At 42.0% G+C, this 27305-nt stretch overlaps 1 protein-coding gene across 3 annotated transcripts in view; it reads right to left on the bottom strand.

Annotated features, from left to right (window-relative positions):
- LOC109923889 (zinc finger matrin-type protein 1-like) overlaps positions 1-27100 on the bottom strand; it is a 38018-nt gene extending 10918 nt beyond the window's left edge. For all 3 annotated transcript variants that reach the window (XM_048604820.1, XM_048604833.1, XM_048604825.1), the window contains exons 1-3: positions 27014-27100; positions 7656-7759; positions 2690-2794 (exon numbers count right to left, since the gene is read on the bottom strand). In XM_048604820.1, the coding sequence (XP_048460777.1) occupies positions 2690-2794; positions 7656-7754 (204 nt within the window). In that variant the 5' untranslated portion in view covers positions 7755-7759; positions 27014-27100. The remainder of the gene's footprint in view (positions 1-2689; positions 2795-7655; positions 7760-27013) is intronic.
- Between the last annotated feature and the right edge of the window lie 205 nt (positions 27101-27305).

Genomic DNA, 27305 nt, shown 5'->3' with positions numbered 1-27305 from the left:
GACTTTCCAATATGCAACACCTCGCACTTATCCATATTAAACTCCATTTGCCATTTCTTAGCCCACTTCCCCAGCTGTTCAAGATCCTGCTGCAATTTCTGAGGAACCTTTCTCACTGTCCACAATACTGCCTATTTTAGTGTCATCTGCAAACTTACTAATCATGCCTTGTACATTCTCATTCAAATCACTGATATAGATAATAAATAGCAATGGGCCCAGCACCAACACGAGGCACACCGCTAGTCACAGGCCTCCAGTCCGACAAGCATCCTTCTACTATTACTCTCTGCTTCCTACATAGAACATAGAACAGTACAACACAGTACAGGCCTTTCGGTCCACGATGTTGTGCCGACCTATTATCCTACTAAGATCAATCTAACCTGCATACCCTACATTTTACTATCCTCCATGTGCCTATCCAAGAGTCGCTTAAAAGTCTCTAAAGTCTCTGACTCCACTACCACCGCCGGTAGCGCATTCCACACGCCCACCACTCTCTGTGTAAAGAACCTACCTCTGACATCTCCCCTATACCTTCCTCCAATCACCTTAAAATTATGCCCCCTCGTAATAGTCATTTCCGCCCTGGGAAGAAGTCTCTGGCTATCCAATCTATCTATGCCTCTCATCATCTTGTATGCCTCTATCAAGTCACCTCTCATCCTTCTTCGCTCCAATAAGAAAAGCCCTAGCTCCCTCAAACTTTCCTTATAAGACCTGCACTCCAGTCCAGGCAGCATCCTGGTAAATTTCCTCTGCACCCTCTCTAAAGCTTCCACATCCTTCCTATAATGAGGTGACCAGAACTGAACACAATAATCCAAGTGTGGTCTAACCAGAGTTTTATAGAGCTGCAGCATAACCTCACAGCTCTTAAACTCAATTCCCCTGCCAATGAAAGCCAACACACCATATGCCTTCTTTACAACCCTATCAACTCGGGTAGCAACTTTGAGGGATCTATGGACGTGGACCCCAAGATCCCTCTGTTCCTCCACACTGCCGAGAATCCTGCCATTAACCCCGTATTCTGCATTCAAATTCGACCTTCCAAAATGAATCACTTCACACTTTTCTGGGTTGAATTCCATCTGCCACTTCTTTGCCCAGCTCTGCATCCTGTCAATGTCCCACTGCAACCTACAACAGCCCTCCATGCTGTCCACAACTCCACGAACCTTCGTGTCATCGGCAAACTTACGAACCCACCCTTCCACTTGCTCATCCAAGTCATTTATAAAGATCACAAAGAGCAGAGGTCCCAGAACAGATCCCTGCGGAATACCACTGGTCACCGAGCTCCAGGCTGAATACTTTCCATCTACTACCACCCTCTGTCGTCTTTTGGACAGCCAGTTTTGTATCCAGACAGCCAAATTTCCCTGAATCCCATGCCTCTTTACTTTCTGAACGAGCCTACCATGTGAACCTTATCAAACCATCAAGCCAATTGTGTATCCAACTTGCCAACTCCCAGAGAGTCCGTGAACATTCTCACTTCTTGCCATGTGATGGTGGGACCGATGTTACTGAAGCAGCTGAAGATCACTGGGTTGAGGACACTGTCCTCAGGAATTCCTGAAATAAGGTCTGGCGACTGAAATGATTAGCCTCCGACTGCCACTCCCATCATCCTTTGTACTTGGTATGACTGCAGAAGTCTGCCTTGTCCCTGGTGCCTCAGGAGGCCTGAATGTCGAGGGCAGAGTTTCAGTCATCATCTGACCATAAGCATTAAAATGCCTTTGGACAGCCTCTGTTGCTGCTGCTTGCAGAACGATAGCCCTGTCACACTTTAAGAAACATCCTAGAGCAGGAACAGGCAGGCAAACTGACATGGTAGTCAGGGCTCACCTGACTACAGGACCACCCCCATTAGGATCGTAAAAGCCATGCCTTTATTCCAAAGGAAATGGTTTAGAATAGGTCACACAGTCTCAAAGTAAGAGGCAAGCCATTTAGGATGGAGATGAGAAGGAATCCCTTCACTCAGAGGGTACTGACTTTTTAGTATTCTTGATCCCAGGTGGCTGTGGGAGCTTAGTCATTGGGTATGTTCAAGACAGAGAGCAATTGTTTTTTGGATGCCAAAGATATTAAGGGATAGGAGGCTGGCAAGATAAATTAGCAATGAGGTAGAAGATCAGCCATGATCAAGTTGAATATGCCGTAATCTCTTTGAAAACCACTAACCAAGTAGTCCCTCTTCGTAGCTCTTTCCCCATAGCCCTTCAAATGTTATTGAATTTGCTCCTGCTACTCTTTCAGGCAGTTAACTCCCAATCATAAGAAGTAACTGAATAAAACTGTCTTTGGTTCTTTACCAATATCCTGTTACCGATACTTCTGTCACTGGAGACATTTTATCCTTTTTTACTGTGTCCAAAGTTTTCACGATTTTGAACATTTCTGTCAAATCTACTCTAATATTTTCTGCTGTTAGGAGAACAACTTCAGTTTTTCTAAACTCTCCAGGTAACGTAAGGCCCTCATTCTTGTAAATCTGCCTTACATCCTCGCTGTAAATTCTTGTTTGTCCTTCCTAAAGCAAGGTGCCCAGAAAAGAAGACACAATTCCAGCTGGGGCCTTGCAAATACATTGTAACTGTTCAGTATTACTATAATGTCCGGCTTCACTGCAAAGTGAATTGAGAAACATCTTCATCAATGTAAAAATACCCACCTGGAAGCCAACAGCTACATTCTCTGTTTTGATTTTTTTTGATGGTGTTCCTTCTTCTTTATGCAGTTGAAAGTAAGAGCGCACCTTGTTGGCATGTTTTTTGCTCTTTAAAACAAACAAAAGCACAGGGAGTGAGTTTAATTTTCAATTATTGTTAAACAGAAAGAAGCAGTCATGAGTTAAGAGGCATTGGTGAGATAGAGAAAAGTGAGCAGTTGAGGTTAGAAGGATACCTGATGGTAATACGTGGATGTAATTGCTTACACTGGCACTCAGGTCAACCAGCTTGATAAACTCAAAACAAAAATTGGGAAATTTTAATGCCAAATCATGCTCAAAATCACGGAAGTTCACGTTTTCTGCTAGTTCATTTTGCTCAGATCAGGCTCATCCCCCAAAACTAGTCAAGCCTTCACGTCAAATTTGTGATATAACATCTACTGCACTTAGAGTCATAAAGCTGTATAGCATGGAAACAGACCCTTTTGACCAAATATTCTAAATCAGTCTAGTCCCATTTGCCAGAATTTGGCCCACAAGCCTCTAAACCCTTCCGATTCATATACCCATCCAGATGCCTTTTACATGTTGTAGTTGTACCAGCCTCCATCACTTCCTCTGGCAGCTCACTCCACACACGCACCACACTCTGCGTGAAAAAGTTGCCTCTCAGGTCCATTTTAAATCTTCCCCCTCTCACCTTAAACCCGAGCCCTCTAATTTTGGACTCCCCAATGCTGGGGAAAAGACCTTGGTTATTCACCCTATCCATGCCCCTCATGATATTATAAACCTCTATACTAGTTTGGAAAACCTCTTCAAACAGCATTCATTTTCACAGCTAGTGATACGTCTAAAAGACGTTTGCACCAACAAGATATTTAATGTACTTGGAAACTGACTAATTGTTTCACTGCTCTAGTGAAAATATGAGGGGAGGGAATGACCTAATGGTGTTATTGCTGGATTATTCAATCCAGAGACCCAGATAACATTCTGGGGACGCAGGTTCCAATCCCGCCATGGCAGATGGTGGATTTTGAATTCAATAAAATATCTGGAATTAAGAATCTAATGATGACCATGAATCCATTGTTGATTGTCAGAAAAACTCATCTCGTTCACTAATATCCCTTAGGAAAGGAAACCGCCATCCTTACCTGGTCTGACCTACATGTGACTCCAGACCCACAGCACTGTAGTTGACTTTGAACTGCCCTCTAAGCAATTAGGGACGGGTAATAAATGTTGCCTAGACAGAGACGCCTTCATCTCGTTAATGAATTAAAAAAACCTATCAGTTCAGTGTAACTTTTAACATAATTTTCAATTATTTTAAATCTGCTTGCTCACAGGTGTAGGCCAAGGCGTTTTATTAAAAATGTTTATTCTGTTGATAAATCCATATTCAGTATTATTAAAAATTACATCACTCCCATGACTGATGTAATCTTTCTCTCCCTCTTTCTTCTTTCCCTTTCTTCTGTCTCTCTCTTTCTATTTTGTATTTCTTTCTCTTCTATTTTTCTCTCTTTCTTTCACTTTCTTCTTTCTCTCCCTCCTTCTTTATCTTTTTCTTCTGTCTCTCTTTCTTTCCCTTGATTCTTTCTCCCTCTCTTTCTTCTATCTCTCTCTCATTCTTCAATCTCTTTTTTTTGCTCTCTCTCACTTTCTTTCTCTTTCTTCTTTCTCTTTCTCGTCTTTCTTTCTGTTTCTACTCCATCTCTTCCTTCCTGTGTCTTTCTCTTCCTTCTTTCTCTCTCTTTCACTTTCTTCTTCCTCTCTCTCTCTTTCTTTCTCTTTCTTCTTTCTCTTTATTCTGTCTCTGTCTTTTTCTTTCTCTTTCTTCTATCTCTCTCTCTCATGCAAAATCTTAGACCATAAGACATAGGAGCAGAAATTAGGCCATTCGGCCCATGGAGTCTGCTCCGCCATTCAATCATGGCTGATAAGTTCCTCAATCCCATTCTCCTGCTTTCTCCCTGTAACCCTTGATAAGACCATAAGACATAGGAGCAGAAATAAGGCCATTCGGCCTTCTCAATGGAAAGAACAATAATGAAGTATCTTGCCCTGGTTCAAGGAGGATTTTACATATTTGATTACACAAATGAATTCTGAATCGTAACCTAACCTGCACATCTTCAAATAGAATTTGGGCACAATTGCCCGATTCTGCCAAATCTTTACATGAAGTTGTCCAACTTGCGGTTGGGTTACAGTCTGGCCATTCAAAGATCTCCCCATTACCCAGTTTCTGAAATATACTAAATGCGGATAAAAGATTCTGTAAGGAGCTGCTCATCTGATTTACCAAAGTTTCTCAGACAGCACCTTCCAAACCTATGATCACTCCTATCTAGGAGGACAAGAGCAGCAGATACTACACCAAATGGACTTGAGCGGCTCAAAAGGCAGCTCACCACCACCTTCTCAATAGCAATTAGGGATGGTCAATAAATGCTGGCCTAGCCAGCGAAGTGCACAAGCCCTGATTGAACAATAATAAAAAAAGCACAGGTGGTTTCTCACTCACATTTGCTGATGATGGGGAAGCAGCGGGATGGCACATGGTGTGAACAGTCAGGGCTTTCTGAGGCCTGGAAAGGTCACTGGGTATGGGGATAGCACAGTGGGTGGGCTCGTACTCAGAGACTCTTACAACAGGGTAGGTGGGGGACTGGTGGTGGGGGCTGGAATGTGCATGGGGTGGGGGAAGGCTGCCGATCCTGCTAGAAGAAGGTGATCGCTTGTGCCTGCCTGATCCACCCATATGAAAACATAATTATACGGCCATCAATGGGCTTGTGAACCAGGAGGTGCCCTCTCCTACTTCCAGCCTCAGTAGCTGCCACTTTTACAAGTATCTCAGAGAAACAAGGCACCAACCCTAATCGGAAATAAGTCCTAGTGGAAAGCTTTGAATCAGCTGCTGCCACTAAAATGTCCCCCTTGATCCTGATAAACTGCTTAGATATAAATCTGATGGCATGTTTCCAATCCTGACAGCAGGATTTCATTGATTCCTAAATGATACAGCTGAAAGATTTCATCTTTCTGTATTTCAAATGTGGCATTTGATCTACTTTTGCTCCACTCTCTGAACTCCCAAGACACTCCATGTGCAGGAATATCAGCTGGAGTATACAATACTCTGTTACTACCATGCCTGATTTCTGCCTTCTGCTAAAATTGCAATATATTGCAATTCTTTTCAAACAAAATTGCACAAACAAAATGTTCTTTGCAAGGGGTAGGTTTTGAAGTGTGAAACAGCATAGTATTGAACAATCAAGTTCAGAGTCACAAAAGAAAAGTCAATCTTCTGAGATGACAGAAATGTTTGTATTTGGAGACCACTTGTCCATATTTAGAATATTCCTCCACTTATTCTCGAGCAAGGTAGGCTGCTACCAACAGAATCACAACTGAAGTAATTGAAGAATAGCCCTTAATTCCTGCCTATGACATAGCACTGTGTCTTTGTTAATTTAAGAATAAAGCCAAGAAGTAACACAAGATTAAACTAGGATCTAATACTGCTAGCCAACTATGTTCATTAACAACAAAGTCAAACTATTTCTGATTATTCACACCCATCACTAACACTGATTCTGTACGTAGATATCCCTTTTGTTACCATTAGCACCCCCTTTGTCCTTTGTTCTGGGCACCTTCATTTTCTGTTCCACTTACTCCTCCTCCTCCTTTTTGAACAGCATAAAAAAGCACCATTATTCAATCCTTTACAGTTCCAAAGAACAGCTTTTCTCTTGGGAAGGATATGGAGGCTTTAGAAAGTGTGCAAAAGAGTTTTACCAGGACACTGCCTGGATTGGAGTGCATTAGCTATAAGGGGAGGTTGGACAAACTTGGATTATTTTTGCTAGAGCGTCAGAGACTGAGGGGCGACGTGATAAAAGTATATAAAATTACGAGAAGCATAGATAGAGTGATAGTCAGAGTCTTTTTTCCAAGGGTGGAAAATGTCACAATCTAGGAGGCTCAGGTTAAGGTGAGAGGGGAAAACCTTAAGTTAGAATGAAGTGAATAAAGTTTTTTGCTCCCCCACAGAGGGTGGCAGGTGCCTGGAATGCACTGCCAGGTGAGGTGGTAGAAGAAGATACATCAGCAAAGTTTAAGGGGCATTTATAAACACATGAACAGGCAGGGAATAGAGGGATTTTGAAAATGTGCAGGCAGATGGGATTAGTTTAGAATGGCATTGTGATCGACCTAGACATGGTGGGCCAAAGGGCCTGTCCCTGGGATGTACTGTTCTATGTTCTATGACTGAAAATGTTAACTCTGTTCCTTAGTGTTAATGAAAACACTGAAGATAAATTATTGAAAATATCACTAAATTAGCAGTCTAACACTAATATTAGCAAGATAAATTTCTATTCATCTGATGACTTTTCTTTCTGAAACTTGCTTCACAGCAGACAGATGAAAAAAAACACCTGAAAGGTCCTGATCTGAAACGTCAACTTTCCTGATGCCACCTGGCTTGCTGTGTTCCTCCAGCTCCACACGGTGTTATCCCTGAAATGTGGCATCCCAGGTGTAAAGGTTGGGGCTCCTGTTTTATTATTCCAGCTGCTATTTTACTTTATGATTAACTATTGTTGCATGTGAACATTTCCATAATACTACAACAGAAGTACACCTCATAAGATCACAACGAAAAAAAAACATTTTTCAATGAGAAAGTATCCAATTTACAGGTACACAGAAAATAAATAATGGCTTGTCTGTGACACACAAACAGCATTTAAAGAATGTCAAGTGACAACAGCAAAGACTGACTGAATAGTACATCTATTGAAACAAGAGTTTCAGTTGACCGGGAAGGTATTTTACAAAACCAGATTATGAGTGTTGTGGGGTGGTCACAGGTTCTGGTGAAAAACAAAAATGCAATGGACAATATTTTATTTATACGTGCTTATCATTTAAAAACTACCTCATAATGTGTGGTTCTCTGTACTTCTGAGATCAACATGGCACAGCAAACCCTGCAGTAGTTGTCCATGAAAAGTTCGCTGTCACTGTGACACCCCATTTTGTCTGAAAAGAAACATTCATTTTATCAATGGTAGCATTTCAAAATCAAGGCAAGTCCATCTATATACAGTCCACTGATACAGACTCAAAGTCAATTCTTTGCAATTGTAAAAATTCTTACATTTCCCAATAACTTAAGTGAAGTGGATAACACAGCAAAATAAAACAAAAATTTATAAATAACTTCAAATTAGGAGCAGATGGTTATCTGAAATGTACTCACCTCCGAGGTATTGAAAAATTATGCATCTGACAAGAATGATTCTTTTTGTTTTGAAATATGCAAACAGATTTCATACAAAATCATTAAACCATTAAACAGACCTACAATTCACTCAGATTTGAGTGCATTCTGAGAATTAAAGCACTTTGGTTTCTGAGATAGTAGGAACTGCAGATGCTGGAGAATCCGAGACAACAAGGTGCAGGGCTGGATGAACACAGCAGGGCCAGCAGCATCTTAGGAGCAGAGAGACTGACGTTTCGGGCCTAGACCCTTCATCAGAAATAGGGGAGGGGAAGGGGGTTCTGAAATAAATAGGGAGAGAGGGGGAGGCGGATAGAAGATGGATAGAGGAGAAAATAGGTGGAGAGGAAACAGACAGGTCAAAGAGGCGGGGATGAAGCCAGTAAAGGTGAGTGTAGGTGGGGAGTTAGGGAGGGGATAGGTCAGTCCAGGGAGGACGGACAGGTCAAGGGGGCGGGATGAGGTTAGTAGGTAGGAAATGGGGGTGGGGCTTGAGGTGGGAGGAGGGGATAGGTGGGAGGAAGAACAGGTTAGGGAGGCGGGGACGAGCTGGACTGGTTTTGGGATGCGGTAGGGGGAGGGGAGATTTTGAAACTTGTGAAATCCACATTGATACCATTGGGCTGCAGGGTTCCCAAGCGGAATATGAGTTGCTATTCCTGCAAGGGACCACTCTCTCCGTGACTCTCTTGTCCGCTCCACACTCCCCTCCAGCCCCACCACACCCGGCACTTTTCCCTGCAACCGCAGGAAGTGCTACACCTGTCCCCACACCTCCTCCCTCACCCCCATCCCAGGCCCCAAGAAGACTTTCCACATCAAGCAGATGTTCACCTGCACATCTGCTAATGTGGTATACTGCATCCGCTGTATCCGTTGTGGCCTCCTCTACATCGCGGAAACCAAGTGGAGGCTTGGGGACCGCTTTGCAGAACACCTACGCTCGGTTCGCAATAAACAACTGCACCTCCCAGTCGCGAACCATTTCAACTCCCCCTCCTACTCCTCAGATGACACGTCCATCCTGGGCCTCCCGCAGTGCCACAACGATGCTACCTGAAGGTTGCAGGAACAGCAACTCATATTCCGCTTGGGAACCCTGCAGCCCAATGGTATCAATGTAGATTTCACAAGCTTCAAAATCTCCCCTCCTCCTACCGCATCCCAAAACCAGCCCAGCTCGTCCCCGCCTCTTTGACGTGTCTGTTTCCTCTCCACCTATTTTCTCCTCTATCCATCTTCTATCCGCCTCCCCCTCGCTCCCTATTTATTTCAAAACCCCCTTCCTCTCCGCCATTTCTGATGAAGGGTCTAGGCCCGAAACATCAGCCTTTCTGCTCCTATGATGCTGCTTGGCCTGCTGTGTTCATCCAGCTCTACACCTTGTTATCTCACTTTGGTTTCTGCTCGTCAGATTGTGAATATTCAACAGAAAAATAACAGAAAGTATCTCAAGTACAGGTCACTTTCAGCGATGAAACTATTACTTACACCTTTTCAATATCTGTGCTGAATATATTATGACTAAATTAACTTTAATAGCATTCCCCATCTCCATGAGCCCTTCTAGGTATATTCCAATTTCAAATTAGAGCGTTTTGATTTTTGTTAGCTGTAATGGTGATTTTAATGATTAAGTCCAAAATGAACCTTTATCATTAAATGCTTTTTAAATAATTTAAATGTTTCCAACCTAATTAAGTGTACTTATTTCTCATCAAACCTATAGTTCTGACCAGATATTGCTACAATTCAGCCAGGCTGAGTTATGCCAGTGTTGATGCTCTGTGTGATCCTCCTCCCATTCTCCTATTTTAAACCAAATCTGCATGTTCTTCTATTTCTTTCTCTTGTATATTCATTGAGCTGATCGTTAGGTATATCTATGCTATTCACTTCAATCAATCCATTTGGTAACAAGTACCACATTTCCAAATTTATCTCAGTAAAGAAGCATAAATTAGGAAGATGGTACACCTCTTTGCGGTCAGTTATCTCAGCAGGACTTTGTAAGGGTAACATCTTAGACAAACCACTTACAGCTGCTTCATCAATGATCTTGCCTCCATCATAAGATCAGAAGTAGGGATGTTCACCAATGATTGCACAACGTTTAGCAACAGTCATGGCTCCTCAGTTACTGAAATAGTACCTATCCGAATACAAGACCCAGACAATATCGAGACTTGGACTGATCTCTTCAACAAGAGACAATCTAACCATTGCACTATAATACTATCTCTGAATCCCCACAGTCAACATTCTAGGTGTTATCACTTACCAGAAACTGAACTGGACTAGCCATATAAATAAAGTGGACTTATAAATACTGTCACTACAAAGGCAATCAGAGGCTAGGAATCTTGCAGCAATTGACTCACCTCCTGACTCCCCAAAGTCTGTCCACCATCTACAAGGCACAATTCAGGAGTGTGATGGAATATGCCCCACTTACCTGGATGGTGGTTACCTGGATGGTGCAGCTCCAACGACACTCAAAAAGCTTGACACCATCCATGGAAAAACAGCCTGCTTGATTGGCATCAAATCCACAAGCATCCACTCCCTCCACCACTGATGCTCATGAGCAGCAGAGTGTGCTATTTACAAGATGCACTGCAGAAATTCACTGAAGATCCTTAGGGTGCACCTTCCAAACCTATGACCACTTCTATCTAGAAGCACAAGGGCAGCAGATACATGGGAACACCTGGAAATTCCACTTCAAGTCATTCACCATTCTGACTTAAAAATATAACACTCTTCCTTCACTGTCACTGGGCCAAAACTGGCCAACACTGGCAAGGAATTGCCTCTGTGGATCCACTTACACAAAATGAACTGAAACAAAAACAAAAATTGCTGGAGAAATTCTGCATCTATGGACAGAAAGCAGACTTAACATTTTGGATTCAGTGACCCTTTCTCAAAATGAACTGCACAAGTTCAAGAAGCAGTTTACCATCACGTCAAGGGCAACTAGGGATGGGCAATAAATGCCGGGCAACAAATGCCGTACCAGACAGTGAAACCAAGTTCACTGAATGAGTTTAAGAAGTTGGTTCAGGAGTTATTAGTGACTCATATTTATAGCTCCTAATTGTGGTCTCATCTACTTTTGGAAATATCTCGACGCATAAATTGTCAAATGCTTTCACAATTTTAATGACCACTATCAGATTACACCTTAACATTTTATTTTCTAGAGAAACGAGTCCCAGTCTTTTCAGTTTCTCTTGATTCTCATAGCTCTCAGGTCTGGTAACAATTTTACACATTTTTTTGTCACTCTATATATTTTTTTCCAATCTTACTCATTTCTGATGTCTGTAGTGTAGCTCTTGCCACATATGAACTTAAGTTTTAGTTTCCTATTAATCTGAAGGCTCACCACCATGTTAAATGCACAAGATCTAACAAAGCAATACTACAAGCATCCATTTCAAAGAATGCAGATTGCGGAGTTTTTATGATAGACAACCTGAATCATGGATTGGGCTATAAGACTTCATCAATTCTTCAAACAAAATATGGTTACGGAGAAAGTGCAGTCAAAATGCTTCACTCGTTACTGGTCACTAATATTTTTCTGAAGATCATTCACAGCAAGAAACAACAACTTTGCATTTATATAGCAGTTTTAATATAGCAAAACATCTGAAGCCTTTAATCAGAGAGTTATATTAAAAAATCATTGTTTGCAGTGCAATGACTGATGTCTACTTTACATAATTCAAAGAGTGTTTTAACTCCATCTGTTTTATCCAGTAGTTATTTATTATGCAGCTACATAGCATAAGTCTACATCTGCTCTCAGAATATCCAAATGGTCCAGCTTAAAGATATGTCAAGAGTCAAGGTAGAATCACAAACACAAAGTATAAAACTTGCCTCAAACCATGGTATTCGCTCTATATTATCCAATAACATTATTTCTAATATTAATTTGAATGTAATGTGCTGGTTTGGGGTCAGCCCATTCTTATCTTGGAGACAGAAGGTTGTGGGTTCATGTCCTGTCCCAATGAACATAAACTACAACTTGCATTTATAAAATGTCCTCCAAGGTATTTGACAGGCACTTTATCAAACAGAATTCGACACAGAATCACATAGGAAGGCATTAGCAAAGATGATCAAAAGCTTGGACAAAGAGGTAGATTCACAAGAGGAAAGCGTGGGAGCGAGGTGATCAGCATAGGGTGAATATTCCATAGTTTAGGCCCAGTGCAGCTGAATGCACAGCCAGAATTGGTGGCGCAATTAAAATCAGGAATGCTCAACGGAACAGATTTCAAAAAGAAAACTCAGGAAGACATTCAGTGAAGTGTCCGAATGCTATGTTTTCACTGCATTGATCCTTGCAAGAAACAGTAAATTGAGACTGTTTTGGTAGACGTTAAAGATCTCAGGGTATTACTCAAACAAGAGCAGAGAAATTTTCTCAGTGCACTGGCCAATATCCACCTTGCCAACAAAAAATACAAATTTCCTGTGTGTAACAATGGCCGTGACTGATGACAAAGTAACAATGGTTGTGAATCAATCAAGTCAATGTGAAGAATATAACAAGGTGCTGCAATGCAAGACCCTTTTCCCAAGGCTGAGTTTGCCACTCATTGCTCAGACAGTAACTATGCCAGTGATATCACTGCCAGAGATGTTGCTGCCCGCATCAAAGATCAGGATATCTGCAACACTGAGCAATTCAAAACAATTTTAACAACAGCAGAACAATAAAATGCGCTCATTTCCAAATGTTTCTCTAATTTCAAATGTTTGTGAAGTTTTTACAGAGTCAAAGCAGGGCATGGAGCAGGGCAGTGAGCTGACCACTTGAAGTGGGTTGAGGGGTGCTGTGAGTGCAGCAACGATTACAGCAGCACTGCACATCCACCTACCAGCAAGTGGGTACAAATGTTCCGTGCCAGGCGGGCATCAATGATGTCAGTGCCACTGCCGTCTTGTACCAGTATGGTAGCAGGAGATACTTCATTCTTGGACTGTCTCCATTTTTGCAATCATTTAGAAAACACGTGTAAGCTACGTGGCTATCTATGTTACCATGTCAACAAAAGCAAAAAATGATTAAGAAACTTCTATTGCCTCATATGAAAACATGCTTCCATTCAAAGTTCATATTCACCCTTCACAGTATCCTCCTCAGCCTCTTAATCGTCTCACTGCACCCAAATGCTAACAGCTGTGGAGTGCAGCCAGTAATGTAAGCACACTAATTATCCACAATTGCCCATTACTCAAAATCTCTTGTAGATTATCAGAATAAACCAGATAAATATCAGCCTTAAACCACAAGTGCATGTACCATTCCACTGACTTGAACACTGGATGTACTATCCTTCAGTGGAAGAATAAGTTTCAACGTTGGAGATGCCATCTTGCAGATCAGACATTAAATGAGGGCCTTATGCAGAAGATTCTAGGGCATGGTTTTGAAGAACAACAGGGGAACTCTCCCTTGTGACCTGGATAATATCCATCACTCAACAACATAACTGAGATAAAGAGATCTTCTTGGCATTTCACCAACTTTCCATGAGAGCTTGCTGTGCTGCACCTTTCTTATGTTACAGAAGTGACAATAGTTCAAACATACTCCATGTGCTGAGAAACAGGTTGGCTTGAAACCACTGAAATACGCTGTGGCTGGATTTTACAGATTCCAGCAGAATAAAGGAGGCAGAAGAGGAAGGGCACAATCTGCCCCCTCCTGCCATTACAGTGCAATTCATCAGGTGATTGCCAGCTCATGGGTGGTGGGGAAGGGGGAAAAGGGAACTATATACAATTGGTCGTCTACAGCAGGACAACTGGCAGGGCAGAGATTAGATTGTGCACCAGAAGTTGGTGCTAACTGCCCATTGAAAGGCCCACTGCCTTGGTTTGTTGGGAGCTTGTTAAGAAATCCAAGTTTAAACAAAGAAAAACAGAAGATAGGAGTAGGCCATCTGGCCCTTTGAGCATGCTCTACCATTCACTATGATCATGGCTGACCATCCAACTCCATAATCTTGTTCCTGCTGTTTCCCCTAATGACCCATGTTTGGTGAATGCAATGTAGAAAAAAGGCAGCATCCATCACTAACACTGAAACAGCAGAGCACCAAGTGAGAACAGTTTGTTCCGTTTTACTAATTATCGTATCTTATGAGGCACGCTTACCTAGGAAGAAATAACATGCTCAAACCTATCCCATTCCTCTTCTGCAGGAATGTTCTGAAAAAACATGAAGTGGGACTGTCTTAGCGTTTAGGGCTTGGATGGGGAGGAATTTTTTAAATGTGTACAAGAAAACTTTCTTATTCAATATATGGATGTTCCTACTAGAGCAGGAGCTTTTGGGAAATAAAGCAGGGCAAGTGACTGAGTGTCAGTGGGGGAGCACTTTGGGGAAAGTGATCACATTTTTATTAGCGTTAAAACAGGTATGGAAAAGGATAGGCCTGATCAAAAAGTTAGAGTTCTAAATTGGAGTAAGGCCAATTTTGATGGTATTAGACAGGAACTTCCAAAATTGATTGGGGGGCCTATTTGCAGGTAAAGGGATGGTTGGGAAGTGGGAGGCCTTTAAGAGTGACATAACAAGAGTTCAGAGACAGTATGCGTCTGTTAGTATGAAGGGGCAAGGCTGGTAGGTGGATGGCTACAGAAATTGAGGATCTGGTCAAGAAAAAGGAGGAGGCATATATCAGGGATAGACAGTTGGGATCGAGTGAATCGCTGTTTTTATTCCATACACCAGCTGTAGCTGCCAGTCCTAACAGAGGGGAATGCAGTGCATGACAACGACATACAGAACCGGAAGTCGATGCCAACAGTTGTACATGGAAAATTGCAGCGGGTGCCAACTGCACAGCTTGGAGGGAAGGCTAGTTCCATTAAGATGCCGTAGTAAAACTGGAGTCATTGGGATTCAGGGAAAAGTTGGGCATTAGCCTGGGTCTCTGGATTATTGGTCCATGGACACTTCCACTGCACAAAATCCTACCTACTATGACAAATATGAACAAATGACGAAGATGTCCTGGGACAAAAGGAAAAGGGAAAATGGTTGTACTGACGAAACACTGTATTGGTCCAATCAGGGTGTGAATAGCAGGAATAATGAACAGTTAACCCCATCTTAAATCTGTCCTGGTCCGTATTTTCATTTCATCCGATACTTTAACAAAGAAAACCTTTCCTCTTCCTTTCAAGTGTCAAGAAATGAAAATTTCAACAACGCGTGTACCAATCACCCTCTGATCTTTCTTCCCATTCACTTCCCCCTTCTCCTAACCCCAACTCTTTCCGGCTACTCTCAATATCTTTTTACACCTCTCTGACACTGAATGATACGTGCTTAGCTTTATCTCCTTACACTCCCACCTCAATTAGTCTCCAGCTCAACATGGCTTTGAGCTCTTCTTGCATCACCTTCACCCCACAATAACTTCTTTGGCCAGCAGATCTCTCCTTGATCTGCAGAGCCTTATAACTGCCTCCTGCATTCTCCTCTTGTGTGTAGTGAGTGGCGTTATCACTGGACTGGTAACCCAAAACCCCAGGCTCATACACTGGGGGAAATTCCCACAACAGAAGATGGTAAAATTTGAATCCAATAAAAAAAAAAACTGGAATTAAAAGAAAGCGATTGAACCATTATGATAATACCATAAGACCTAGGAGCAGAAGTAGGTCACCCTGCCATTCAGTGAGATCATTACTGCTCCCATAATCCTCAACTCCACTTTCCTGCCCATAGTTGCTTGATTCCCTTACTGATCAAAAATCTGTCTATCTCAGCCCTGAACATACTTAATGACCCAGGCTCTGCAGCCCTCTGTGGTCAAGAGTTTCACAGATTCCCTCTTCTCTCAGACACGAAATTCCTCATCTCTGTCTTTGACGGTTGACATGGACTGCAGCGATTCACGAAGGCAGCTCATCACCACCTTCTCAAAGGCAACAAGAGATGGCCAACAACGTCCATGTCTCACAACTGAATTAAAAAATGCTAAGCTTTCCATTCTCCTTTGCAGAGGCTGATGGATTACTACGTAATTCTAAAATAAACTGTATTTTGAGGTTTGTATTCTTGTCATCTGTCAACGTTTTAAACGCTTTATACAGCACTTTGCAAGCTGACTGGTTACAAGATTGGCTGTAATGCAATATCACACGCACAGCATGAGCAGTAAGAGTTGCAGGCGCTGAACTGATATTCCCATAATGTTGACTCACTTAGACATGAAATTTTATATTGGGTCAGATTCAGACACATGCTAAAAGTGCTTTAAGTGAAACCTGGCAGCTTTGGTAATCCACTTAGCCTTTGATCATATTTGAGCTCAATTACAACAGCCTGTAGTAACTGAGCTGTTAAAAAAATTGAACTTGTGCTACCTATTACTACCTCTGTTAATATCAGCCAAGAGTGTGCCAACTGGGAATAAAATCCTCTGAGCTATATCGTTTATAACAACATCAACATTATTTTTAATCAGTTGGCTGGTTAGTTTAGTTGGAGCAGAACTCCTTCAGGCCAATTACAATTTGTGAAAAAAAACTTACTAAATAACATTCCCTCTTTTTTTCTTTCATGTTTGCCCATTTATACAATGCTTTCCAATCTTTCCACTACAAGATGACTTGCTAAAACACAGCATCTTATAATAATAATTGGAAATATCTCAAACTCTTAATATACTAAGTTCCTTCTAAAGGATAGTAGCTATAAAAAATAACTAGCCTTTCTTCACTCCTGTACTATTCTGCTTATGTAGTAATTGGAGTGGGATTGAACCTATAACCTTTGATTCAGAAAAGAGGCTGCTACAACTCAAACACGACAACCTTCACCATCACAAAAGCAAAACAGCACAGATACTGGAGATCTGAAATAGAAACTGATAATGTTGGAAACATTCAGCAGATCAGGCAGCTTTTCCATAGGAAGAAATACTTAATGTTTCAGGTCATTGACGCCTCAGCAGTATGTTCACTCTCTCCTGCATTGCACAGTTTGCACACATTCAACGCCCACACTTCAACTTTTCTGGACTCATTAGGATGAGCAGTTTCTCCATAGGGTGGTATCAGATCCCACTAGAAATAGATTTTGTGGAATAGCTTGTGGTAGAGCCCACTAGGAAACAGGCAATTCTGAATTTGGTGAAATGTAATGAGTTAGACTTGATTAGGGAGCTTAAGGTGAAGGAACCCCTAGGGAATAGTGACCATAATATGATAGAATTCACCTTGCCGTTTGAGAGGGAGAAGCTGGAATCAGATGTGACAGTATTACAACTGAGTGAAAGTAACTACAAAAACATGACGGAAGAACTGGTCAGAGCTGACTGGAAGGGAAGCCTAATAGTGAAGAGAGTTGAGCAGCAATGGAGGAGTTTCTGGAGTTAATTCAGGACACACGGCAGAAATTCATCTCGAGAAACAATAAAACATACAATCAAAAGAGAAAACATACAACATGGTGAAGATTACTTGGAAGCCAGAGGATTGGGAAGCCTTTGAGGATAACTGAAAAAGCAATAAGTGGGGAGAAGATGAAATATGAGGGTAAGCTAGCTAGTAATATAAAACAAGATTGCAAGAGTTATTTTTAGATATATAAAAGCTACGAGAGGCAGAAGTGGACATAGGACCACTGGAAAATAACGCTGGAAAAGTAATAATGGGGAACAAAGAAATGGCTGAGGAACTGAATAGGTACTTTCCATTAGCTTTCATGGTGAAAGACACCAGCAGTATATCAGAACTACAAGAGAGTCAGGGGACAGAGGTCAGTGTGGTGATCATCACGAAGGAGAAGGTACTGGGGAAGCTGAAAGGTCCCGGACCAGACGGACTACATCTGAGTGTTCTGAATGAGATAGCTGAGGAGACTGTGGAGGTATTAGTGGTGACCTTTCAGTAATCACTAGAGTTGGGGAGGGTCCCAGGGGACTGGTGTAACGTCTCTGTTTAAGAAGGGAGGGAAACTTTCGGCCAATTAGCCTGACCTCGGTCATTGGTAAGATTTTAGCATCCGTTATTAGGTTGAAATGGTGCAGTACTTGGAAGTGCATGGTAAAATAGGGGTAACTTAGCATAGCTTTGTAAGGGGAGGTCATGCCTGACAAATCTGTCAGAATTCTTTGAGGAGGTAACGAGCAAGTTAGACAAAGGAGAACCACGGGACATGATCTATTTGTATTTCCAGAAGGCCTTTGACAAGGCGTGGCACAGGAGGCTGCCAAATTAAGATAAGAACCCAAATTGTTCAGGCCAAGGTACTAGCGTGGATAGAGGATTGGCTGACTGGTAGAATGCAGAAAGTGGGATAAAGGGGTCTTTTTCAGGATGGCATCCATTAACTTCTGAAGCTTTGCAGAGGTCAGTGTTTGGACCCCAACTATTCACATTATATATTAACGGTCTGGATGAAGGAACTCTCAGCATTGTGGTTATGCTTGCAGATACAAAAATAGCTGGAGGGGCAGATAGTGACAAGGAAGTGGAGAGGCTGCAGTAGGTTGAACAGACTAGGAAAGTGGCAGATGGTATACAGTGTGGCAAAGTGTGAGGTTATGCACTTTGGTAGGAAGAATAGACGCGTTGACTATTTTCTAAATGGGGAAAGGCTTTGGAAATCTGAAGCACAAAGGGACTTTGGAGTTCCAGTTCAGGATTATCTAACATTAACCTAAAGGATAAGTTGGCAAATGCAAATGTTAGCATTCATTTTAAGAGGGGTATAGTACAAAAGCAGTATACCGCTGAGGCTATATAAGGCTCTGGTCAGAACATTGTGAGCAGTTCTATGCCCTGTATCTAAGGAAGGATATGCTGGCATTGGATGGGACCAGAGGAAGTTACAAGAATGATCCCTGGAATGAAGGATTTATCATATGAGGAGTGGTTGAGGAGTCTGAGTCTGTACTCAATGGAGTTTAGACGGATGGGGTTGAGGGGGTGGGGGGGGGGGGTGGTGTTCTCATTGACACTTACGGAATACTGAAAGGCCTGGATAGAGTGCACATGGAGAATATGTCTCCACTAGTCGGAGAGACTAGGACGGCCTCAGAGTGAAGGGACGACCCTTTAGAACTGAGATGAGGAGGAATTTCTTCAGCCAGAGGGTAACGAATTGGTGGAACACATTGCCGCAGAAGGCTGTGGAGGCCAAGTCATTGGTTGTATATACAACAGAGACAGACTCTTGATTGGTACGGGGATCAAGGGTTACAGGGAGAAGGCAGGAGAATGGGATTGAGAAACATATCAGCCAGGATCAGCAGGCATGATGGGCCAAATGGCCCAATTCTGCTCCTATACCTTACGGGCTTATTTTCTTGGAGAGGCCCAATAATATCAAATATCAGCTTTGTACATCAATGTGATTGTTCAATATACAATTCTACTAAAAATATTCAATTTTTGTTACGAATTTTTAGGCACTTGCAGGATTTTCACTAAAACTACTGCTCATCAAACGATTGTTTTTTTTAAAAATGTCAGATATCAGCAACCACTGCTTATACATATACCTTTTGATTTAGGAAATGGCACAATACTCACTTTATCAAAAGCACACATGTACCACACTCATATGAGGCATAAATCTGCTGAGAATAATGAAAATGCTGCTATTTGATTTTTAAATGCAAATGTAGTCATATCAAAAGACTTTTAGTTACAATTCCCGCATTCACTAGCATGGAGCATCTGAACATCTGGTGTCACTAAGGGTGGTTTATTGATGCACAACACAAAGGAAACCAGGACAAACAGTACTGTACAAAGGCCAGGCAATTACTTCAGATTGTAAAGTGATAAATTAAATCTCTTATTATACCAGCAACATTACTGAAAGGTCAACTTATCAAAAGATGACAAATAAGGTATTAAAGTTACTTGTGCAGGAAACTAATCGTCTATCTATTAGATGGAAGTTCGCATAATGATTTGGTTTGATTTATTTATTGTCAAGTGTACCTAAGTACAGTGAAAAACTTTGTTAACGAGCAGTACAGGCAGATCATTGTAAGCAAGGACATACAGATCTTAGGCTGCAGAAAAAACTCTGACAGAGGCATACCGGTTATGTTGCGCAGGGTGTTCGCTGGGCAAGATCAACATTAGCAAGATCAGCATTATCTGAAGTTAGAGAGTCCATTCATCAGTCTGATGGCGGCTGGGAAGAAGCTGTTCCTGGACCTGCTGGTGCATATGTCCAAGCTTCTGTATCTTCTTCCTGACAGAAGAGGTTTAGGAGAGCATTACTGGGATGCGATGGGTCGTTGATGATGTTGGCAGTCTTTCTTGGCAACAAGCCGTCTAAATGGAGTTCATGGATGGAAGGAAGGTTGGCTTCTGTGATGGTCTGGGCTGTGCACACCACCCTCTGTAGTTTCTTACTTTCCTGGGCAGAGCAGTTGCCATACCAGGCCGTTAGGCACCCAAACAATATGCTTTCAATGGTGCTTCTGGAAAAGTTGGCAAGGGTCCTTATGGACATGCCAAATTTCCTGAGCCGCCTGAGGAAGAAGAGGCATTGTTGCGCCTCCTTGGCCTTCACATCTACGTGGAAATCCAGGACAGGTTATCGGTTATCGTCACTCCTAGGAACTTGGCGCTCTCCACCTTCTCAACATCAGCTCTGTTGATGTAGATGGGCATGTGTTCTCCTTTCACTCTGAAGTCAATGATCGATTCTTTAGTTTTGCTGACATTGAGAGAGAGGTTGTTCTCATTGCACCATGTCACCAAGCCCTCTATCTCCTTTTTGCATTAATGGCGCATTTGTGGGGTATGTCTTCATCGTAACATAGAGCTCCAGCAGGAACGCATTGGTGCATTGCTATGTTAAAGCCTTATTGTTGAGAAAGAAAAGCCCGACTGCAACAACCATCAGGTGGCAGCACAGCACTATTCTCCACAAACCAAGCATGGCCAAAAAATCATCACATCTGCTAATTATGATAAGCTCACTGCCACCCCAGTTCCTTTATGGCAGAGGCAGAGGTATTACTTTCTATGAACGTGTTATGGTAAATACAGCAGGTGGGACTTGAACCTGAGCCTCCTGGCTCAGAGTTAGGGACATTACCACTGTGCCACAAGAACCATTGTTACTTTTTAGCAATTGTCTGCTTCAGTGAGCTCCCTCTTTTCCATCAGCCAGCTGTCGATTGCTAACTCATTAAAGGTCAGCAATCAGAACGTTAAAGGAGAATAAATACAGGGTTGTTTAACTTTGTTTGAAATTTATGTTTCAACTTCGAAGCCGGATTTCTTTATTCACTGTTGTGCTTTGTCAATGCTAGATTTTCAATGAAATAATCCTGGCTGCAGCAATATAATTGTGATTATAAAACTCTTGTTTGTTCCCACTGAGGCCATGAGGTGAAAGAACAAAACAAATTGCCTGTGTGCAATTCTGGTTGCCCTGTTACAGGAAGAATATTATTAAACTAGAGACAGTTCAGAAAAGATTTATCAGGATGTTGCCGGGAATGCAGGGGTTGAGATCTAAAAATAGATTGGAAGGGCTATTTTTATTCACTGGAGCGTAGGAGACTGAGGGGATGACCTTATAGAGGTTTATAAAATCACGAGGGGCATGGATAAGGTGAATAGCAAGGGTCTTTTTCCCAGGATAGGGGAGTTCAAAACTAGAGGACATATTTTTAAGGTGAGAAGAGAAAGATTTTAAAAAGGACATGAGGGGCTACTTTTTTTTACACAGAGTGTGTGTGGGGAATGAACTGCCAGAGGAAGTGGTGGATGCAGGTACAGTTACAACATTTTAAAGACATTTGGATAAGTTCATGAATAGAAAAGGTTTGGAGGGATCTGGGCCAAATGCATGTAGGTAGGACTAGTTCAGTTTGGGAACATGGTCAGCATGGACTGATTGGATTCAAGGACCCTAGGGAAAAGATGCTTGCTATTTACCTTATCTGTGCCCCTCAAGATTTTATAAACCTCCATAAGGTCACCCCTCAACCTCCTCTGCTCCAGTGAAAAATGACCCAGCCTATCTAGCCTGTCTTTATAGCCAACATCTTGGTAAATCTTTTCTGAACCGTCTCCAATTTAATAACATCCCTCTATCCTTCGGGTGACCAGAACTGGACATAGTACTCCAGAAGAAGCCTCACCAAATCCTACACAACCTCGTACAACCTCAACATGACGTCCCAACTCCATACTCAAAGATCTGAGCAATGAAGGCAAGCATGTTAAATGGGCTCTTAACCGCCCTGTCTACATGTTTTTACACTGTCTCCAATTTCACAATTTTCCTGTAATGTGGCATCAACAGCTTTCATAATTCTACAGTGGAGATCCAATAAGAATCTTATTGACGTTCAACATCACTTCTTTGCTCTGGTATTCTAAGTCCCTATCAATAAAGCCGAGCATACTGCATGCCTTATTAACTGCTCTCTCGACTTGCCTGGTTACCTTTAATAATCTACGCACATATACACCCAGGTGCCTCTGATCATGCACTCCGTTTAGAACTATTTTATAGGTTCTTTCAATTTTCTTCCTAAAATGCATCAGCTCATGCTTCTCTGCTTCTCTTGAACTTTGTCTGCCATCTCCATCAATTTGTCAATTTCCTTTTGGAGCTCGACACCATCCTCACAAATTACAATTCTTCCAAACTTTGGAATTGTCCCCTGCACACCCAAATCATTAATATACATCAGAAAACGCTACTGAGAGTTGAAAGAAATTGCTAGGTTTGCACAGTGGATATAAATTAAACTTGACACAGAAAATTAGGGCCAGTACTTAATGGTACAAGAACCTCACATATTACGAGACTTCTCTGTTCTCAACCACTCCAGCCCAGAAAAGGAACAACTGAAACCACGGACTCACAGGTAGTGAAACGTTCTTGCATAGGTTTAAAATGTAACTATTTTTCTTACTTTTCCATAGTGTCTTCTTTCTCTCTTAATCTGTTCTTCCTTTCCATGTCTTTATTGCTCTTTGTGTCTATATTGAATCTGTTAGGTAGTTGAGCAGATAGTTTCCTGGCCTCATCATTCATCGAGTTTCCAGATGCTCTCCTAAGCCTCACCACACCATCATCAATTCGCAATCTGTTACAAAATTTACTCCCAGTGTGAGGGTATCGCTGGTTAGGCTAGCATTTGTTGCCCATCCCAGAGGGCAGTTAGGGGTCAACCACATTGCTGTGGGTCTGGTATCACATGTAGTCCAGACCAGGTAAAGATGGCAGTTTCCTTCCCTAAATGCATTAGTGAACCAGGTTTTTCCCGACAATTGACAATGGTTTCATGGTCATTAGACTCTTAATTACAGATATTTACTGAATTCAAATTCCACCATCTGCCACGGCATGATTCAAACGCTGGTCCCCATACAATTACCTCGGTCTCTGGTTTAACAGTCTAGTAGTAATACTACTAAGCCATCCCAAACTGTAGCACCTAAAGCCAACAGTTCTTTTTTCAGATATAGTACGAGGTGGAATTAAAACCAACAAACACAACACCATAGGATATCCTGCTCAAACAATTTTTGGGTAACATCTGTGGGACCAGAAATGTCAGTTATTTCTTCAAAAGTAGCAAACTTCAACCATTCATTGCAGGATAATGGAGTGTCTCTCTCTAATCTGGACAATGCAGAGAGTTTTGGGTTTTTCAACTCTGCCCAAAGGATTTGTTGGACTCTCTTCAGGTCTTTGATGATGATCTCATCCCTCCTATGTTCAAGAACACTCATTGGTTTGTTTAATGCTTAACTTGAGTAAACACTGACTAGCACTTGAAATGCAAGCTATCAGAAATCAAACAAATCCCAAGCCTTTAAATCATCTGCCTTTCAAAACTGTCTTTACTGTTACTTTGCTAAATGGAGTTTGTGTACAGACATTGATCGACACTTACATGGATCAATATTTGTTGGAAAGATGTTAAATTGCTGTTAAATAAAGACATGGGGTCAATTCATCTCCTGTTGCCTAGTTTCTGTCAGAGCTATTGGGGATGGGGAGGGGAGGAACGGGGCGGGTAGCACTAAAAACGGGCCTAATTCAACCAGTATTATTTTAAAAGTGGTGAGTATATCCACCTGAAGCTGGTAGAGATCTCTTTAAATATGTTGACTGGGTTTGCTGATGTCTTTAGTTCCCCCAGTCTGCTTTTTAATGTAAGGTGTTAGAATAGGTGAAGCGTGCTTATTGTCACCTGTGGAATGGTACAAGGTTTACTTTGCCACACTAGATTTAAAGTCAGAGTTAAATTCTCATCCAAAAATTCACATTGAAATAGCCCTGAATGTAGAATATATTACCACATGAGTAACTGAGATGCATAACAGATGCATTTCAGGGGAAACTGGATCAACACAAGAGGGATCAAGGAGCACAAAGGTACACTAATAAGGTAGGATGAAGGAGGGTGAGAGGAGACGTATGTGAAGCAGAACCAACAGTTCAGACATAGCTGGACTGAATGGTCTGCTTCTATGCTAGAAACCGAACGTAATCCTCTACCTTCTGTTTCCCCTCATTCAGGGCTTCACTGGTTAGGCCAGCATTTATTGCCTATCCTGGAATACCATGAGATGACGATCCATCTTGGCCTCGTCCAGAGGTCCCCAGCATCTCAGATACCAGTCTTCAGACAGTTCTATGTGAGATCAAGATATGCTGAAGGTGCTGGATACTGCGAAGGCCCTGATAATATTCTGGCAATACTAGAATAATAGTGATACCAGCATAGAAACAGGTCCTTTGGCCCACCATGATTATGCAGACCAACAGATACCAAAATGCATTAATCCCATTTACCTTCACATGATCCACAGCCTACAATGCCCTGATATTTTAAGTGCCCATCCAGGTACTTCATAAATATTGCAAGAGTATCTGCCTCCAACACCCTCTTGGACAGCACGTTCTATATTTCTACCAAAGCCATTTACTCCTCATTTGTGGTCTTAGCCATGTCTGCCATGGTGAAAAGACTCTTATGATTTACCCTGTTTATGCCTCTCACAATTTTGTATACCTCAATAAGACCTCCCCTCACCCTCCTGTGCTCCAAGGAAAACAAACCCAGCCTATCCGGTCTCTTAGATAACAAGGTGTAGAGCTGGATGAACACAGCAGGCCAAGCAGCATCAGAGGAGCAGGAAGGCTGACGTTTCGGGCCTGGACCCTTCTTCAGAAAATCCAGCATCTGCAGTTCCTACTATCTCTATCCCGTCTCTTCTCATATTTGAGTCTTTTCAATCCAGGGATCTTCAGAGATCTATGAACCTAAACACCAAGATCCTTTGGTTCTTCAGTGCTCCCTAGGGACCTACCATTTATTGTGTACATCTTTCCTTTATTAGACCTCCCAAAATGCATCACCTCGTCCTTATCAGGATTAAATTCATGTCCCATTGCTCTACCCAATTTACCCACTGATCTATATCAGACTGTAGTGTGAGACCAATCTTTTCACTATCAACCACACTTCCAATTTTTATATGATCTGCACGTTTACTAATTATACTATCTATATTCAAATCCAAGTCATTAACATACATATCAAACAACAAGAATCCCAGTAACAATTCCTATGGTACATCGCTGGTTACAGGCTTCCAATCACAAAAACATCACTCCGCCATTACTGCTATTTGTAAACTAATTTTGGATCCAGTTTGCCAACTTGCCTTGGCCACAAGTATTGAAGACTTGTGCTCCAGAATTTGGTGTTGTTCCGCTGTTCCAATATAGCTACAACACTGACATTGATCTGACAATGTGAAAAATTGCCTAGGTATGTCCTGTTCATTAAAAGCAGGACAATCTATTTCAGATTTGGCCAATTACCACCCACTTGTCTATTCTTGATCATCAGTAAAGTGATGGAAGGTGCCATCAACAGTATTTTCAAGCAGATGCTGCTCAGCAATAATCTGCTTACTGATGCCTAGTTTGGGTTCTGCCAGGGCCACTCAGCTCCTGACCTCATTACAGCTTTAGTTGAAACATGGACAAAAGAGCTGAATTCCAGAGGTGAGGTGAGAGTTGCAGCACTTGACATAAAGGCTCCATTTGACTGAAGTCAGTGGGTATCAGGGGGAAAACTCTCTGCTGGTTGGAGTCACTTCAACAGAAAGGATGATGATTCTGGTTATTGGAGGTCAGTTATTTCAACTCCGGGACTTCTTAGAAGTCCCTTAGGGTAGTGTCCTAGGTCCAAGCACCTTCAGCTGCATTATCAATGACCTCCCCTCCATCATAAGGTCAGAAGTGGGGATTCTCACCGATGATTGATCAGCACCATTCATGACTCCTCCGATACTGAAGCAGCCCATGTTCAAATGCGACAAGATCTGGACAATATCCAGTCTTGGTTGACAAGTAACAAGTAACATATGTGCCACACAAATACTAGGTATTTACCATCTTCAACAAGGGAAAATCTAACTACCACCCCTGATATTCGATAACATTGCAATCACAGAAGCCCCCACTATTGGGGTTACCATTGACCAGGAACAAAACTGGACTAGCCATATAAACAGAGTGGCTACAACAGCAGGTCACAAGCTAGGAATATGGCAGTGAATAAAGCATCTCCTGACTCCCCAACACGTATCCATAATCTACAAGGCACATGGCAGGAATGTGATGGAATAACCCCATTTGCCTGGACTGAGTGCAGTCCCAACAGAACTGAAGAAGCTTGACACCATCCCGGACAAAGTAGTCTGCTTGATTGCCACCATAGTTACAAAACTTTACTCTTTCCACCAGCGACGCACAACAACAGCAGTGTGCACCATCTACAAGCTGAAATTCACCAAAACTGAGAGTCTATGAGCGGGTTATTGCTAAGCAAGTGCTGTGTGAGGACACTGTTGAATTCCCCTTCCATCACTTTACTACTGGTCAAGGATAGACTGCTGGGGCAATAATTAGCCAGATTGCGTTTGTCCAGCTTTGTGTGCCCTGGACATACCTGGGCAATTTTCTACATCTGAATAAAGGCAAATACTGGAAATCTGAACTGGACTCAGAAGGTTGGAGGAACCCAACAGGTCTGGCAGAATCTGTGGAAAGAGAAACAGAATCAACATTTTGAGATGGTTTGGCTTCTTCAGAACAGAAAAGTAGTGGGAAATAGGTTCTTTTTTATACTTTTGACAGAGGCATCAGAGGAGCAAGAGGGCAGATGGTATAGAAGCCCAATGCAAAAGACATAAAAGGTGTGAAAGGGAGAGAATTAGTTTGTGTTCCTCAGTGCAAAGTAA

This window comes from Rhincodon typus, chromosome 1, assembly GCF_021869965.1.
Source record: "Rhincodon typus isolate 14 chromosome 1, sRhiTyp1.1, whole genome shotgun sequence".
Classification (NCBI taxonomy): Eukaryota; Metazoa; Chordata; class Chondrichthyes; order Orectolobiformes; family Rhincodontidae; genus Rhincodon; species Rhincodon typus.
Note: the sequence above shows the minus strand (reverse complement) of the source record. Positions and strands in the feature narration are given on the sequence as shown.